The 17040-nt window shown below is 42.0% G+C and overlaps 1 protein-coding gene across 1 annotated transcript in view; it reads right to left on the reverse strand.

Moving 5' to 3' along the window:
* LOC138356867 (uncharacterized) overlaps positions 1 to 17040 on the reverse strand; it is a 109533-nt gene that overhangs the window by 20829 nt on the left and 71664 nt on the right. The window contains exon 3 of the mRNA XM_069313214.1: positions 3156 to 3288. Within this exon, the coding sequence (XP_069169315.1) occupies positions 3156 to 3288 (133 nt within the window). The remainder of the gene's footprint in view (positions 1 to 3155; positions 3289 to 17040) is intronic.

Here is a 17040-nt window from a genome sequence, read left to right on the forward strand (position 1 = left end):
AATCAAATTCTAATAAAGAACGAGATGTAGGAGTGTTTCTAAATGCAAGACTGTCTCCCAATGACCACATAAGAACATTGTGCGAGGAGCCTATGCTACACTTTACAATTTCAGAATTGCTTTTAAATACAAACATGGTGAAACACTAAAGAAATTGTTTACGACCTTTGAGAGACCATAGTTGGACTATGCAACAGTTGTATGGGGCCCATTTCATTCACTTGGGCTCTAGGAGACTCGAACCACGGACCCCACGTGGGTAATAAAATAAGAAAATGTACAGTACTTATATAATTGGTGATAATATTAAAATAATTTAATAACAACACATAGCAATCTGTTTCAAGATCCAGTCGCAATGTATGACACAAGAGACATGTTTTTTTTCATTATATGTTGGTTGTTTGTAAATGTACTCTACGGTTTGTGCTCCGCGCTTCCAGGATTATACTTGACCATATGCTCCAATTTGTCCCGAAAAAAAAATTATGATATCAAATAGCATTCATTAAAAATATTAACAGTAAAGAACAGTTTTCTTCAACAATATGATGAAAATATTGCTTAGTCGATAATGCAAAAGCAAAATGTGGTAATTCGTGAAACAACTTGGTACCTCGAAAAGCAGTATTGCAAAGTTTAATACCAATGAAAGATACTTTTGACCGCGACTGTTCAACCTGAGAATCTAGATTTATTGTTCCATGTGCCTCTTGAAATTACTACAGTGATTCTGAAGCAGTACTGAGTAATTTGGTGGTTATGACAGTATTAAATGGAACTGTTCCTACAAGAGCCATTAACTTTCAAATGGGAGTGTCATGTGTCCCTCAGTTCCAATTAGATTTGTATAATCATTATTAAAAAGAGCCTTTCAATGTATAAATTATAAACATTATATTCATATAAATAAGTTTACCGAATAAAGTTGTTAACCATTCGACATGCATCGACGAAGCATCCTACTATAAGAAATATTACAACTCCTGATCACATATCTAGTAAAAATATCTAGAAAATGAAACTAGTGTTGGTCATTTAATAATAAAAAAAAAAATTGATACGGGTCCCATTGTTCTCCCTGCTTAATTAAGAACTCTATTTCGAACACCTATTTTGAGGGGGCCAAGGTTTGTGAGGCCAACTTCGACGAGTTGGCCTTAATGAGTGTGCCACTACTCTGGCAACTGTTTAAGATAACACCCGGCAACTGTTAGCCATAACATACACTGCTAGCGAAAGTTGTCTGAAAACTGTACAGCCCTTTAGAAGAGTGTTCCTCGCTTGTTGGTGTATATTCACTGAGCGTTTACTTTACTTCTGGAATACGTTAAGGACTAATATATACTTGCTAGTTGGTCAGTTATCTATTGTGGTGATATTTATAACCCTCCTGCAGTTGATTTGACAAACATTTATATAATTACTTTGCAGAAAATTATGTCCAGTAATCGATACACATCTATATATTCATTTTCATGTATGCAAAGAAGCTGACAATTTCTCACCTAAAATGAAGTTAAACGTTGTGCAGTTTTTAGTCTTTTAGTCATATATTATTTCTTGTCTAGGAAGGTCCATTTGTTAATAGAGTTAAGCGCCAGTAGAGCTGCCTGTCGCACGGGCAGTATGTCTGTGTTTGTCGTAGTTTTCTGGTTTGTTGGTCATCTAGTTTTATTGGCAATGACCAAAGATAAAATGCTAAATTTTAGAGAAATGTGTGAAAAATATTGTGCTGAATATTCTGCATTTATATTCTGCCAGATGATCTGTAGTTGCTCTTAAGTCACTGGACTCGTTTTATCCAAGTTCTTAAGACGAAATTACTTGGCCGAGAGATTCTAATATAATATTCTGAAAAATATTTGGGGCATATTATGTTCTGAAAACACACATTTGTAAATTGTTCAGCTCCTACCAAAGACCTGAAAGTCAAAACAAATCATTTACAGTACATTTGGTTATCTTGATACGTGGTCAAAAGTAAAATTATTTAATAGTGAATGTCCAAGCTTCGGGAGATGAAACATACAGAATTTACAAAATCCTGACCTTCGGAAGCTAAATAATGAATGAAGGAAATGCTCAGGACGTGTGTTGGTAGTCCATATGCACACCCACTGTAGTCTACTACCTAGCCTAGTATTCACCCCTACATGCTTAGAAATAATTCACAAATAAACGATACAACTGTCTGAAAGGAATCATCCATCCAGCAGACACAATAAGCTCGCTTTTCAACCATTCACTAATAACAGCCTCTCAAACTTTAACAGGTATTAATTTGATTGTTAAGAAAGAATGTTGTATATAATGATGTAGCAGGTCAACAGAAAATAATATAACAGTCAGCAAAGTAAACATCGACCTGGATTAATGTTATTTCTGTGCTTACTCTTTCTCAATGGGGAAAAAAAACTAGAAATCTTTTAGTCAGAAGCCAAACGTCGCCCTGAAAGGATTTGTAATTATTTGATCGCTATTGATAACTTTTTAATATCTAAGCCTTACTCATGGTATGAAAGATTATGAGAGTTCTAAGCTCTTTATAACTCATTTATGGTCGATGTAAACGGATATATTCTTGTTTGTACTTCTCAGATTCTTGATATTCAGTGTGATGATTGTGACATACTCTGAGATCTTGGTGACCTTTTGAGGGAGTAGATCTGGGTAGAGAGTTTCGTATATTATATTTGTGTTGCGCTACATATGTATCTCATGCACTGATCTAACATCTTTAAAATGTACAAAGTATGCTACGAACATTTTTGTGTAACGTATATGATACCAGTCACAGAAGTGTAGCTCTCATCCTGTAACTACACATAGGTAATTACACTCACCTGTTCGTATGTGTGATGGAGTGTCATAATATAACAGCTGTTTAGTAGTACCAAGAGAGAAAATAGTGTTGCATCTGATGAGCATTAAACCCTTACATCGATCTTTGTTGTAAATTTTCAGCCAAAAGTTTCTCTTATTTATATTAGTTTCTCATCAGCAGACCAAGGTAAAGGATTACTTGCTCTCAGTTTTCTAACTGGTGATAATAAGAAGAGTCTTTAATATACCCTAATATATAATATAGTGTCCCGCTATCACAGCACAAAGAATTATAGAGCAAGCAATGGACGGAGGAAGTGTTAACGTACCGTTGTCGGGGGTGATAAACTGGACGTGGTTGTTGCCTGTCTTTGCTACCCTGTGAGGGAGGGTTGGGTCGCCTGGCAACAAGTAGGTGGTGGTGGGGGACCGGGCCCGGGCGGTACTCCTCTTCCCACAGTCCTGTATCATGGGTGGTAGAGAGAGTAACACTGTTAATCATCCTGCAACACCAACGGCAAAGTATGTTGCAAATATCATGTCGCTGAAAGTATGTTTCTTGATGTCAAAATATGAAAAATTATTTTAAAATGTGTGCATTTGTATCTAAAATTAGCATATATGAACACAGAAACACACACGTTGACACATGTGGAAAAATATCCACTTTTACTATGATGGAATATGTATATATTAGTTATTCCTGATCTATAAGGACATTGAAGAATAAAAGAGTCACATGGTCTATATAAGAGCCACATGGTCTATGTAAGAGCCACATGGTCTACGTAAGAGCCACATGGTCTATGTAAGAGCCACATGGTCTATGTAAGAGCCACATGGTCTATGTAAGAGCCACATGGTTTATGTAAGTGCCACATGGTCTATGTAAGAGCCACATGGTCTATGTAAGAGCCACATGGTTTATGTAAGAGCCACATGGTCTACATAAGAGCCACATGGTCTATGTAAGAGCCACATGGTCTATGTAAGAGCCACATGGTCTATGTAAGAGCCACATGGTCTATGCAAGAGCCACATGGTCTTCATAAGAGCTACATGGTCTACGTATGAGCCACATGGTCTATGTGATCCTCTTACATGGACCGTGTTGCCTACGTAAGAGCCAAATGGTCTACGTAAGAGCCACATGGTCTACATAAGAGCAACATGGTGTACATAAGAGCCACATGGTCTACGTAAGAGCCACATGGTCTACGTAAGAGCCACATGGTCTACGTAAGAGCCACATGGTCCATGTCTGGCTATTCCTAAACGCAAGTCAAGCGTCTCCGGAAGAAAAGTGTTCAGCAGAAACCACTACATGTCACCCAATTAGGACACGAGGTGTCAGTATGGTTCTTACCAAGATACTTTAATAAATCAAATTGCCATATAAACTTTAGGGTAACTGTGTCATATAAATAAAACGATCAGTATTTAACTGACAGCTCGGATAGACTTAGTAGTCTTGAGTAGAAATTCCTAGTTTAAAGAGGCCGGGCAACTACATCCACTCTCATGGGCGCCATCTGGGTGGATGAGTACATGACGGTAGAAACACAACTAACATATCCTCATGTGTACCATATGGGTGGATGAGCACATGAGGGTGGATGCACAAATAACATTTAACTTCATCGGTGCTCCGTACCAGTTAACTACAATATCGTGCTTGAAGTTGATAGCAGAGAAAAGTAAGTCTGGTATTTACACATACCAGACAGAACACTTTGGGTCAACATCACAACAAAATAATCAGGAAGGAGAGTGAGGTGAGGTGGTCATAAAAATTGGATTCCATTTTGTCTTGTTGCATGTGTTTGCCATAACCATATTTTCCTTTTCAGGTCCGTGATAAAGTGGGCATAATGCCCATCAAGACGTAATTAATAAAACTAGCAAGGTTAATTAATATTTAATAATAGTTTTTGCCATTGTTTAAATAAAGTGTAATACTTCACAAAAAAGGTACCATTACCTGATATAAACAAGGCTTAACAAATTAACTTTCCGGTGCATGCTGCATTAATATTAAAGTTTAATCTTAACATAAGATTCTGAAGTTTAATCTACCGGCAGGTAAAGGAAGTCAGCATCATACCTGGTTGTGTACCTTATTGTGTTACTCAGGAGCCACATAAGGAGCACAGAGCCACACAAGGAGCAAAGAGTCACACAAGGAGCACAGAGCCACACAAGGAGCACAGAGCCACACAAGGAGCAAAGAGTCACACAAGGAGCACAGAGCCACACAAGGAGCACAGAGCCACACAAGGAGCACAGAGTCACACAAGGAGCACAGAGCCACACAAGGAGCACAGAGCCACACAAGGAGCACAGAGCCACACAAGGAGCACAGAGTCACACAAGGAGCACAGAGCCACACAAGGAGCACAGAGCCACACAAGGAGCACAGAGCCACACAAGGAGCACAGAGCCACACAAGGAGCACAGAGCCACACAAGGAGCACAGAGTCACACAAGGAGCACAGAGTCACACAAGGAGCACAGAGCCACACAAGGAGCACAGAGCCACACAAGGAGCACAGAGTCACACAAGGAGCACAGAGCCACACAAGGAGCACAGAGCCACACAAGGAGCACAGAGCCACACACGGAGCACAGAGCCACAGGAGCACAGAGCCACACAAGGAGCACAGAGCCACACAAGGAGCACAGAGTCACATAAAGAGCACAGAGCCATACAAGGAGCACAGAGCCATACAAGGAGCACAGAGCCATACAAGGAGCACAGAGTCACACAAGGAGCACAGAGCAACACAAGGAGCACAGAGCCACACAAGGAGCACAGAGCCACACAAGGAGCACAGAGCCATACAAGGAGCACAGAGTCACACAAGGAGCACAGAGCAACACAAGGAGCACAGAGCCACACAAGGAGCACAGAGCCACACAAGGAGCACAGAGTCACATAAAGAGCATAGAGCCACACAAGGAGCACAGAGCCACACAAGGAGCACAGAGCCACAGGAGCACAGAGCCACACAAGGAGCACAGAGTCCCACAAGGAGCACAGAGCCACACAAGGAGCACAGAGCCATACAAGGAGCACAGAGCCACACAAGGAGCACAGAGCCACTCAAGGAGCACAGAGCCACACAAGGAGCACAGAGCCACACACGGAGAACAGAGCCACACAAGGAGCACAGAACCACACAAGGTGCACAGAGCCACACACGGAGAACAGAGCCACACAAGGAGCACAGAGCCACACAAGGAGCACAGAGCCACACAAGGAGCACAGAGTCCCACAAGGAGCACAGAGCCACACAAGGAGCACAGAGCCATACAAGGTGTACAGAGCCACACAAGGAGCACAGAGTCACACAAGGAGCATAGAGCTACACAAGGAGCATTGAGCCACACAAGGAGCACAGAGCCACACAAGGAGCACAGAGTCACACAAGGAGCACAGAGCAACACAAGGAGCACAGAGTCACACAAGGAGCATAGAGCTACACAAGGAGCATTGAGCCACACAAGGAGCATAGAGCTACACAAGGAGCATTGAGCCACACAAGGAGCACAGAGACACTCCAGGGACTTTGTGTTACTTTTGGAGAGAAGCAACATTTATCTACGATCCAGAATCAGCAGATAAGCTGTTTTTCTATTTAGTTTATCTTAATTTAATTCCGTAACTTCTTCTCTATGAAGTGGACATATTTGAGGGAGTCAGTTGGATAAAACTCCTCAACACAAACTCACTAATTGATACACACACAAGCGCACCCGAGAGGACAGCACTCTGGAGACTTGGTTCTAAGGGCACGGATTCGATTACTGGTTAAGGCAGAAAGAAGTGGGTAGAGTTTATTTTGCCTGATGCTTCTGTTCACTTAGTAGTAAATAGATACCTGAGACTTAGATATCTCCTCCAGGGTGAATTCTGGGGATGTGTGTACTTACCTAGTTGTGCTTCCGGGAGTTAAGGTTCAGCTCTTTGGTCCTGCCTCTCAACCGTCAATCAACTGGTGTACAGATTCCTGAGCTTATTGGGCACTATCCTTTCTACATTCGAAACTGCGTATAGTCTGTCTCCACCACATCAATGCTTAAGACAATCTATTTGTTAACTTCTATGGCACTGTAATTGTTCCTTCTAATGTTTCTAAGATTCATTTGAGTACTCAGTTTCCATCTGTGTTCCTTAGTACCCTAGTACATGTGTCTGGAGTGTTTAATAAACTGTCTTTATCTACCCTAGCAACTCCTCTGAGAATCTTTTATGTGGTGATCATGTCTTCCATAACTGTTGCTTCTTCCAGCAATGTGAAGTTCAGTTCAAGTAGTCTCTCCTCATAGCTCATACCCCTCATTTTGGGTACCAGTGTGAGTGCATACATTTGAACCTTCCCCAGTTTAGTCTTATTCTTAACTATATATAGACTACACCCTATAGCTATATACTCCAGGATTGGTCGAATATATATGTGGTATATAAGGACCTAAATGATACTTTACACAAGTTTCTAAAGGCAGTTCTTATGTTGGCCAACCTGCCATATGCCAATGATAATATCCTCTTGATGTGAGCTTAAGGGAACAGTTCTGGTGTGATATCAACTCCCAGGTCTTTCTTTCTCCCAAATTCTTGAAAGTTTTTTTTTTCCCAAATAGTACCTTGTATCTGATCCCCTGTTCCCTATCCCTATCTTCATTACTTTGCATTTGCCTGAATTAAACTCTAATAACCATTCGTTGGATATTTTCCTTCCCTTTGTTCGTGTCATCTTGTTGGCTCAAGCTGTCTTTCTCTGTCTTAATCATTCTCATACTGTTGGCATCATCATCACCAAACATTAACAAGAAAGAGTTTATACCCTGGTGGAACATCATTTACGTAAAAACAAAAACAACACTAACCTCTCACTATGTGTGTGTGTGTGTGTGTGTGTGTGTGTGTGTGTGTGTGTGTGTTTACTAGTTGTGTTTACTAGTTGTGTTTTGCGGGGGTTGAGCTTTGCTCTTTCGGCCCGCCTCTCAACTGTCAATCAACTGTTTACTAACTACTTTTTTTTTTTTTTTTTTTTCCACACCACACACACCCCAGGAAGCAGCCCGTGACAGCTGACTAACTCCCAGGTACCTATTTACTGCTAGGTAACAGGGGCACTTAGGGTGAAAGAAACTTTGCCCATTTGTTTCTGCCTCGTGTGTGTGTGTGTGTGTGTGTGTGTGTGTGTGTGTGTGTGTGTGTGTGTGTGTGTGTGTGTGTGTGTGTGTGTGTGTGTGTGTGTGTGTGTGTGTGTGTGTGTGTGTGTGTGAGTGTGTGTGTGTACTCACCTAGTTGTGCTTGCGGGGGTTGACCTTTGGCTATTTGGTCCCGCCTCTCAACTGTCAATCAACTGGTGAACAGATTCCTGAGCCTACTGGGCTCTATCATATCTACATTTGAAACTGTATATGGAGTCAGCCTCCACCACATCACTGCCTAATGCATTCCATCCGTTAACTACTCTGACACTGAAAAAGTTCCTTCTAACGTCTCTGTGGCTCATGTGGGTACTCAGTTTCCACCTGTGTCCCCTTGTTCGCGTCCCACCAGTGTTGAATAGTTTATCCTTGTTTACCCGGTCGATTCCTCTGAGGATTTTGTAGGTTGTGATTATGTCTCCCTTTACTCTTCTGTCTTCCAGTGTCGTAAGGTGCATTTCCCGCAACCTTTCCTCGTAACTCATGCCTCTTAGTTCTGGGACTAGTGTAGTGGCATACCTTTGGACTTTTTCCAGCTTCGTCTTGTGCTTGACAAGGTACGGGCTCCATGCTGGGGCCGCATACTCCAGGATTGGTCTTACATATGTGGTGTGCAAGATTCTGAATGATTCCTTACACAGGTTCCTGAACGCTGTTTTGATGTCAGCCAGCCTCGCGTATGCCGCAGACGTTATTCTTTTTATGTGGGCTTCAGGAGACAGGTTTGGTGTGATATCAACTCCTAGATGTTTCTCTCTGTCCGTTTCATTAAGTACTTCATCTCCTATTCTCTATCCTGTGTCTGGCATCTTGTTTCCACTGCCTAGTTTCATTATTTTGCATTTACTCGGGTTGAACTTCAACAGCCATTTGTTGAACCATTCACTCAGTCTGTCTAGGTCATCTTGTAGCCTCCTACTATCGTCCTCAGTTTCAATCCTCCTCATAATTTTTGCATCATCGGCAAACATTGAGAGAAACGATTTTATACCCTCTGGGAGATCATTTACATATATCAGAAACAGTATAGGTCCAAGGACTGACCCCTGCGGGACTCCACTCGTAACGTCTCGCCAATCTAAGACCTCACCCCTCACACTGACTCAATGTCTTCTGTTGCTTAAGTACTCCTGTATCCAACGGAGTACCTTCCTTTTCACTCCAGCCTGCATCTCCAGCTTTCTCACTAGCCTCTTGTGTGGCACTGTATCAAAGGCTTTCTGACAATCCAAAAATATGCAGTCTGCCCACCCTTCTCTTTCTTGCCTTATTTTTGTTGCCTGGTCGTAGAATTCAAGTAACCCAATGAGGCAGGACCTGCCATCCCTGAATCCATGTTGGTGCTGTGTTACAAAGTTCTTTCGCTCCAGGTGATCCGCTAGCTTTCTTCGCACAATCTTCTCCATCAGCTTGCATGGTATGCAGGTTAGGGACACTGGCCTGTAATTCAGTGTCTCCTGTCTATCCCCTTTCTTGTATATCGGGACCACATTAGCTGCTGTGTGTGTGTGTGTGTGTGTGTGTGTGTGTGTATGTGTGTGTGTGTATGTGTGTGTGTGTGTGTGTGTGTGTGTGTGTGTGTGTGTGTGTGTGTGTGTGTGTGTGTGTGTGTGTGTGTATGTGTGTGTGTGTGTACTCACCTAGTTGTACTAACCTAGTTGTGCTTGCGGGGGTTGAGCTCTGGCTCTTTGGTCCCGCCTCTCAACTGTCAATCAACAGGTGTACAGGTTCCTGAGCCTATTGGGCTCTATCATATCTACACTTGAAACTGTGTATGGAGTCAGCCTCCACCACATCACTTCCTAATGCATTCCATTTGTCAACCACTCTGACACTAAATAAGTTCTTTCTAATATCTCTGTGGCTCATTTGAGCACTCAGTTTCCACCTGTGTCCCCTAGTGCGTGTGCCCCTTGTGTTAAACAGCATGTCTTTATCAACCCTATCAATTCCCTTGAGGATCTTGAATGTGGTGATCATGTCCCCCCTAACTCTTCTGTCTTCCAACGAAGTGAGGTTTAATTCCCGTAGTCTCTCCTCGCAGCTCATACCTCTCAGCTCGGGTACTAGTCTGGTGGCAAACCTTTGAACCTTTTCCATTTTAGTCTTATGCTTGACTAGATATGGACTCCATGCTGGTGCCGCATACTCCAGGATTGGTCTGACATATGTGGTATATAATGTTCTGAAAGATTCCTTACACAAGTTTCTAAAGGCCGTTCTTATGTTAGCCAACCTGGCATATGCTGCTGCTGTTATCCTCTTGATGTGAGCATCAAGGGACAGGTCTGGCGTGATATCAACCCCCAGGTCTTTCTCTCTCTCGGACTCTTGAAGTATTTCATCTCCCAAGTGATACCTTGTATCTGGTCTCCTGCTTCCTACCCCTATCTTCATTACATTACATTTGCTTGGATTAAACTCTAACAGCCATTTGTTCGACCATTCCTGCAGCTTGTCCAGGTCTTCTTGAAGCCTCAAGCTGTCCTCCTCTGTCTTAATCCTTCTCATAATTTTGGCGTCGTCAGCAAACATTGAGAGGAATGAGTCTATACACTCTGGGAGATCATTTACGAATATCAGAAACAGGATAGGTCCAAGTACAGAGCCCTGTGGGACTCCACTGGTGACTTCATGCCAGTCTGAGGTCTCACCCCTCACTGTAACTCTCTACTTCCTATTGTTTAGGTACTCCCTTATCCACTGGAGCGCCCTACCAGTTACTCCTGCCTGTTTCTCTAGCTTATGCATCAACCTTTTATGGGGTACTGTGTCAAAGGCTTTCCGACAGTCCAAAAAAATGCAGTCCGCCCACCCTTCTTTTTCTTGTTTAATCTTTGTCACCTGATCGTAGAATTCTATCAATCCTGTAAGGCAAGATTTACCCTCCCTGAACCCATGTTGATGGGTTGTCACGAAGTCTCTTCTCTCCAGATGTGTTACTAGGTTTTTTCTCACAATCTTCTCCATCACCTTGCATGGTATACAAGTTAAGGACACTGGCCTGTAGTTCAGTGCCTCTTGTCTGTCACCCTTTTTGTATATTGGTACTACATTAGCAGTCTTCCATATTTCTGGTAGGTCCCCCGTTTCCAGTAACCTACTATACACTATGGAGAGTGGTAGGCAAAGTGCTCCTGCACACTCTTTCAATACCCATGGCAAGATTCCATCCGACCCAACAGCTTTTCTCACATCCAGCTCCAATAGGTGCTTCTTGACCTCATCTCTTGTAATTTCGAACCTATCCAAGGTCACCTGGTTTGCTGCCACCTCTTCTAGCGCCGCGACATCTCCCTGTTCTATTGTAAAGACCTCCTGGAACCTTTTGTTGAGTTCTTCACACACCTCTTTGTCATTCTCTGTGTACCTGTCCTCGCCCACCCTAAGTTTCATCACCTGTTCCTTCACTGTTGTCTTCCTCCTGATGTGACTGTGTAGTAGCTTGGGTTCGGTCTTGGCTTTATTAGCTATATCATTTTCATACCTTTTCTCAGCTGCTCTTCTCACACTGACATACTCGTTCCTGGTTCTCTGGTATCTCTCTCTACTTTCTGTTGTTCTGTTATTACGGAAGTTCCTCCATGCCCTTTTGTTTTGCTCCTTTGCTTTCATACATTCCTTATTAAACCACGGATTCTTCCTTTGCTTCTCTGTTTTTTCCTGTCGGGCTGGGACAAACCTGCTTACAGCCTCCTGACATTTTTGGGTGACATAGTCCATCATGTCTTGTACGGACTTGGTTCCGAGTTCTGTGTCCCAATGTATATCCCATAGGAATTTATTCATTTCCTCATAGTTTCCCTTTCGGTACGCAAGCCCTTTGGTTCCCAGTTCTTTTTTGGGGGTGATAATTCCCAGCTCAACCAGGTACTCAAAGCTCAATACACTGTGATCACTCATTCCCAAGGGGGCTTCCAACTTAACTTCCCTTATATCCGACTCATTTAGGGTAAATATCAGATCAAGCAAGGCTGGTTCATCCCCTCCCTTCATTCTTGTCGGTCCCTTGACGTGTTGACTTAGAAAGTTTCTTGTGTGTGTGTGTGTGTGTGTGTGTGTGTGTGTGTGTGTGTGTGTGTGTGTGTGTGTGTGTGTGTGTGTGTGTGTGTGTGTGTGTTGTGTGTGTGTGTGTGTGTGTGTGTGTGTGTGTGTGTGTGTGTGTGTGTGTGTGTGTGTGTGTGTGTGTGTGTGTGTGTGTGTGTGTGTGTGTGTGTGTGTGTTTAATTGCCTTGTGTGGAGTTATCTAAGTGCGACGATAGGAGGATTACAGGATGAGAGCTACCCCTTCTGGTAGTAGTGTAATGTAGGAAGGAAGCCGACCCCAACATTCATGCTTGCAATGTTGCAGAACAACACTACAGTCATGATCGTGTTAGGGGTTCATGTTGCAATGTAGTTGTAAGATATTGCAAGCTATTGTAATGCAGCTGAAAAATTGCAAAGCATTGACAATGAAATGTTGCAAGTGAGCGAAGTTAAAAGGGAAAATCATAATGTTTCATACATATATCAAAATATTTTGTACATATAAATTGTTATAAAGAATCATTCAGTGAAAGTAATGTTTCTTCACCAATAGATTTTATAGCAGGTAAGAATTTCTTTCGGGTTAGATGTTCCCTTTAGGTAAGCGTTTCCTTTTCGGGTAAGAATTTCCTTTTCGAATAGGAGTTTTCTTTCGGGTATGAGGTTTCAGGCTATATATTGTATATAGTAGAGATAAGAGGAATAACAGAATAAATAGTAAATAGAGAGACGAATATTAGACTTAAGTTACAATTGATTAGAGTTAAATATATATAGAGAGGATTCTAGGTCGTATTAGTAAAATTAAGAGACAGTAGATAAGCATTTTATTGCAATCATAAAATAACAGTTAATGATTATAAATACTTTCCAGAGCAACTGAGTGAGAGAGTCACCTCCTAGTTTATTTATAATATAATAATGTCTATTCATCACTAGCTCCCTTAAATAGTTCTGTAGTAAGTAGTAAGAGAGAGGAAGATAGAGAGAAAGATTTGAGAGTTAAAGTTTGATAGACTCACATCCCACAGCACTTGCTGTTTAAATCATCAGCCACAATCTAAATAGTGTTATTGTAAGTATAGGAAAGAGAAAAAAAAGAGACAAAGACATAGAGGAAGAAAGAGATAGAGACATAGAGCAAGAAAGAAACAGAAACAAAAAGATAGACAGAATTAAGGGTCAAAGGTTACTACCGCTTGTCAACCAGCATCCAACACTACGTCCTGTCAATCCCTCAAACTATGCTAAATAGTGTTCATGAGCTCACCATAGCCCCTGCAACATGGAAATTTTGTTCTAGTAACTGATTCTAAAACAAACAGGCTCCTCCTCCTCCTGTTCCATCTCCACATGTACTCAATGCCCGACTTTCCATATACACCCCTGCTTCTGCTCCACCTCATTTTACAGAGCGACCTTTTTTAACTGAGTTCATAGTGTCTTAATTAGCAATGTCATCATTGTATTTCACAGAGTTCACTGCACATTCTTTTTTGTTTTTCAAAGTGTGTTAAATGTGTCTTACTTTATAGAGTTCTTTCAGATTTCTTGTTTTTCAAATCAAGTTTCCTTAAAACATCATTTCGTCAGTTTTGTTCGTTCTCAAATATCTCCATGATGAACCCTGCTTCCCCACTTATGTCATATTCACATATCAAGAACATTATAGGTCCAAGCTCTGAGTTACTCAACCACTGTCTCCACTATGATCTCTCACTGTTATTATGTGTCTTCTGCTGCTGAGGTTTTCTCTCACCCAGCTAACTATCATCCAATTACTCATGTTTGCTTCTAAAGTTTGAATAAAAAATCCCTTGCATTACGGTGTCATTCGCTTTATAGCTGACAGAAAAGATATATCCGTATAATCCTTGTCGATGCAATTTGAACACCCTCATCATATCTTACAAGTCTTGCAGGCTCATCAGACATGACCTCGAGCTGCGAACTCACGCAGTCGTTGTACGATATTACCCCAGGATTACTGTCAGGATTTCACATATATATAACGTGCAATAACCGTAATGATGGTGCATATAAACACAGCGTTTAAAACTAAAAAGAACATTTACTGATCAAAAAAGTACATAAATAAATAATGATTTGTCTTTAACTATCACAATAGTTATCCTCAACTATCCTGGTTGAGGATAGCCTCAACCACGTCTGTGATGAACGGCCGCTCTCGGCCTTCATTAATACTAACATTACTCAATTCACATGTATAGTCTCGCTGTATCCTACCACGTGAAAATATAGGTATATGATAATAAAATTCCTACTAGTTCTCTTGGGAACGCCTAGTCAACAAGGGGAAGGGGGGGGCAGATTACTTTGCTAGGAAACGATGGTATCTTCAGGAGGTTGTAGCGTCCATGTGTCGCCAGCTCCCTGATGTTCCGTCACCACATTCTTGGCTGCTTCCTGGTGTCACATGTACAATAATATTCTTTAGCATCGAAACACGAGTGTCCACAGCCTTTTGGTTGGCACAGTTAAACAAAACAATCCCTTTCTATGGTCACAGTCAACATCTCACTTGCCTCTTCACAGGCGAAAATCAAACTAAGCACTTGCTTACCGTGACCTCGGTTGTTTTCACTAGCCTCTTCAACGGCGATTTCTTGTAGATTCACACACCTCAAGTCGTCACTACTTCTAATACGAAAATGACATCGCGAGCAAGGCAAAGACTCAACCTAAATTGTAGCACAGCCACATCAGGAGAAAAACAACAGTAAAGGAACAGGAAATAAAATTAAGGGTAGGGGCAGAAGGATTCACTACAAACGACAAGAAAGTGTGTGAGGAACTGAATATGAAATTCCAGGAGGTCTTCACCTTAGAGCAAGGAGAAATTCCAGAGATAAGAGAGGGAATAGTGAACCAGGAACCACTGGAAGAGTTTGAGATTACCAGTGAGGAAGTAAGGAAGCTGTTACTAGAGTTGGATGTGACAAAGGCTATAAGCCCAGATGGAATCTCCCCTTGGATACTAAAGGAAGGAGCAGAAGCACTTTGCTTACCACTCTCCATAGTGTATAACAAATCACTGGCAACAGGGGAACTGCCAAAAATTTGGAAAGCAGCTAACGTAGTCCCGATATACAAGAAAGGGGATAGACAGGAGGCACTGAACTACAGGCCAGTGTCCCTAACCTGCATACCATGCAAGCTGATGGAGAAGATTGTGCGAAGAAAGCTAGTGGAACATCTAGAGTGAAGGAACTTTGTAACACAGCATCAACATGGGTTCAGGGATGGCAAGTCCTGCCTCACAGGGTTAATTGAATTCTACGACCAGGCAACAAAAATCAGGCAAGAAAGTGAAGGATGGGCAGACTGCATATTTTTGGATTGCCAGAAAGCCTTTGATACAGTTCCACACAAGAGGCTAGTGAAAAAGCTGGAGATACAGGCTGGAGTGAAAGGGAAGGTACTCCATTGAATAAGGGAGTACCTAAGCAACAGAAGATAACGAGTCACTGTGAGGGGTGAGGTCTCAGATTGGCGAGACATCACAAGTGGAGTACCGCAGGGGTTAATCCTTAGTTTCTGTTTCTGTTTGTAAGTAAATGATCTCCCGGCGAGTATAAACTCGTTTCTCTCAATGTTTGCTGATGACGCAAAAATTATGAGGAGGATTGAAACAGAGGAGGATAGAAGGAGGCTACAAGATGATCTGGACAGATTGAATGAATGGTCCAACAAATAGCTGCTCAAGTTCAACTCAAGTAAATGCAAAGTAATGAAACTAGGCGGCGGAAACAGAAGGCCAGACACAGGATACAGAATGGGAGATGAATTACTTCAGGAAACAGACAGAGAGAAAGATCTAAGGGTTGATATCACACCAAACCTGTCTCCTGAAGCCCACATAAAATGAATTACGTCTGCGGCATATGCGAGACTGGCTAACATCAGAACAACATTCAGGAACCTGTGTAAGGAATCATTCAGAATCTTGTATACCACATATGTAAGACCAATCCTGGAGTATGCGGCCCCAGCATGGAGCTCATACCACTTTAAGCACAAGACGAAGCTGGAAAAAGTTCAGAGGTATGCCACTAGACTAGTCCCGGAGCTAAGAGTCATGAGTTACGAGGAAAGGCTGCGTGAAATGCACCTCACGTCGCTAGAAGACAGAAGAGCTTGGGGAGATATGATCACCACATACAAAATTCTCAGGGGATTTGACAAGGTAGACAAGGATGGATTATTTAACAGGGGTGGTAAGCGAACAAGGGGACACAGGTGGAAATTGAGTACCCAAATGAGCCACAGGGACGTTAGAAGGAACTTATTCAGTGTCAGAGAAGTTAACAGGTGGGATGCATTAGGCAGTGATGTGGTGGAGGCTGACTCCATACACAGTTTTATATGTAGATATGATAGAGCCCAGTAGGCTCAGGAATCTGTACATCAGTTGATTGACGGTTGAGAGGCGGGACCAAAGAGCCAAAGCTCAACTCCCGCAAGCACAATTAGGTGAATACAATTAGGTGAGTACTTCTGACGCTGATTCTCTTATTCGGACACCACATCCTGCCTTGCCATCTTCCGCCACCGACCCAACACACTTTACATGTAAACTATTGTGTCTTGGTAACCGACATATTATGCCTCCACATTAATACCATAGTTACCCCTATCATGCTGAATATTTTTCATCTTGAGGAGTACAATTTCAAATTCTACTACAATGTCAAGATGGTTTGTACAGGGAATACATCGTAATCCCTGAGGTCATTAGCTAATTCCCTCGTGTTGCAAGTCTCTGATTTCTTTAAGTGTGTTCGTCACTCTAGCAATTATGAAAATTTTGAAAGAGCTTATCCCCTCCTCCTCTCCACATGAAACGAATTGATACTCTAACTTTAATGGCAAAGACTCTATCATACACACTGTAAATTTAATTACATTCTCATTATTTCAATCCTTGCATTTCTTTGACACCTG

Source organism: Procambarus clarkii, chromosome 74 (assembly GCF_040958095.1).
Source record: "Procambarus clarkii isolate CNS0578487 chromosome 74, FALCON_Pclarkii_2.0, whole genome shotgun sequence".
Lineage (NCBI taxonomy): Eukaryota > Metazoa > Arthropoda > Malacostraca > Decapoda > Cambaridae > Procambarus > Procambarus clarkii.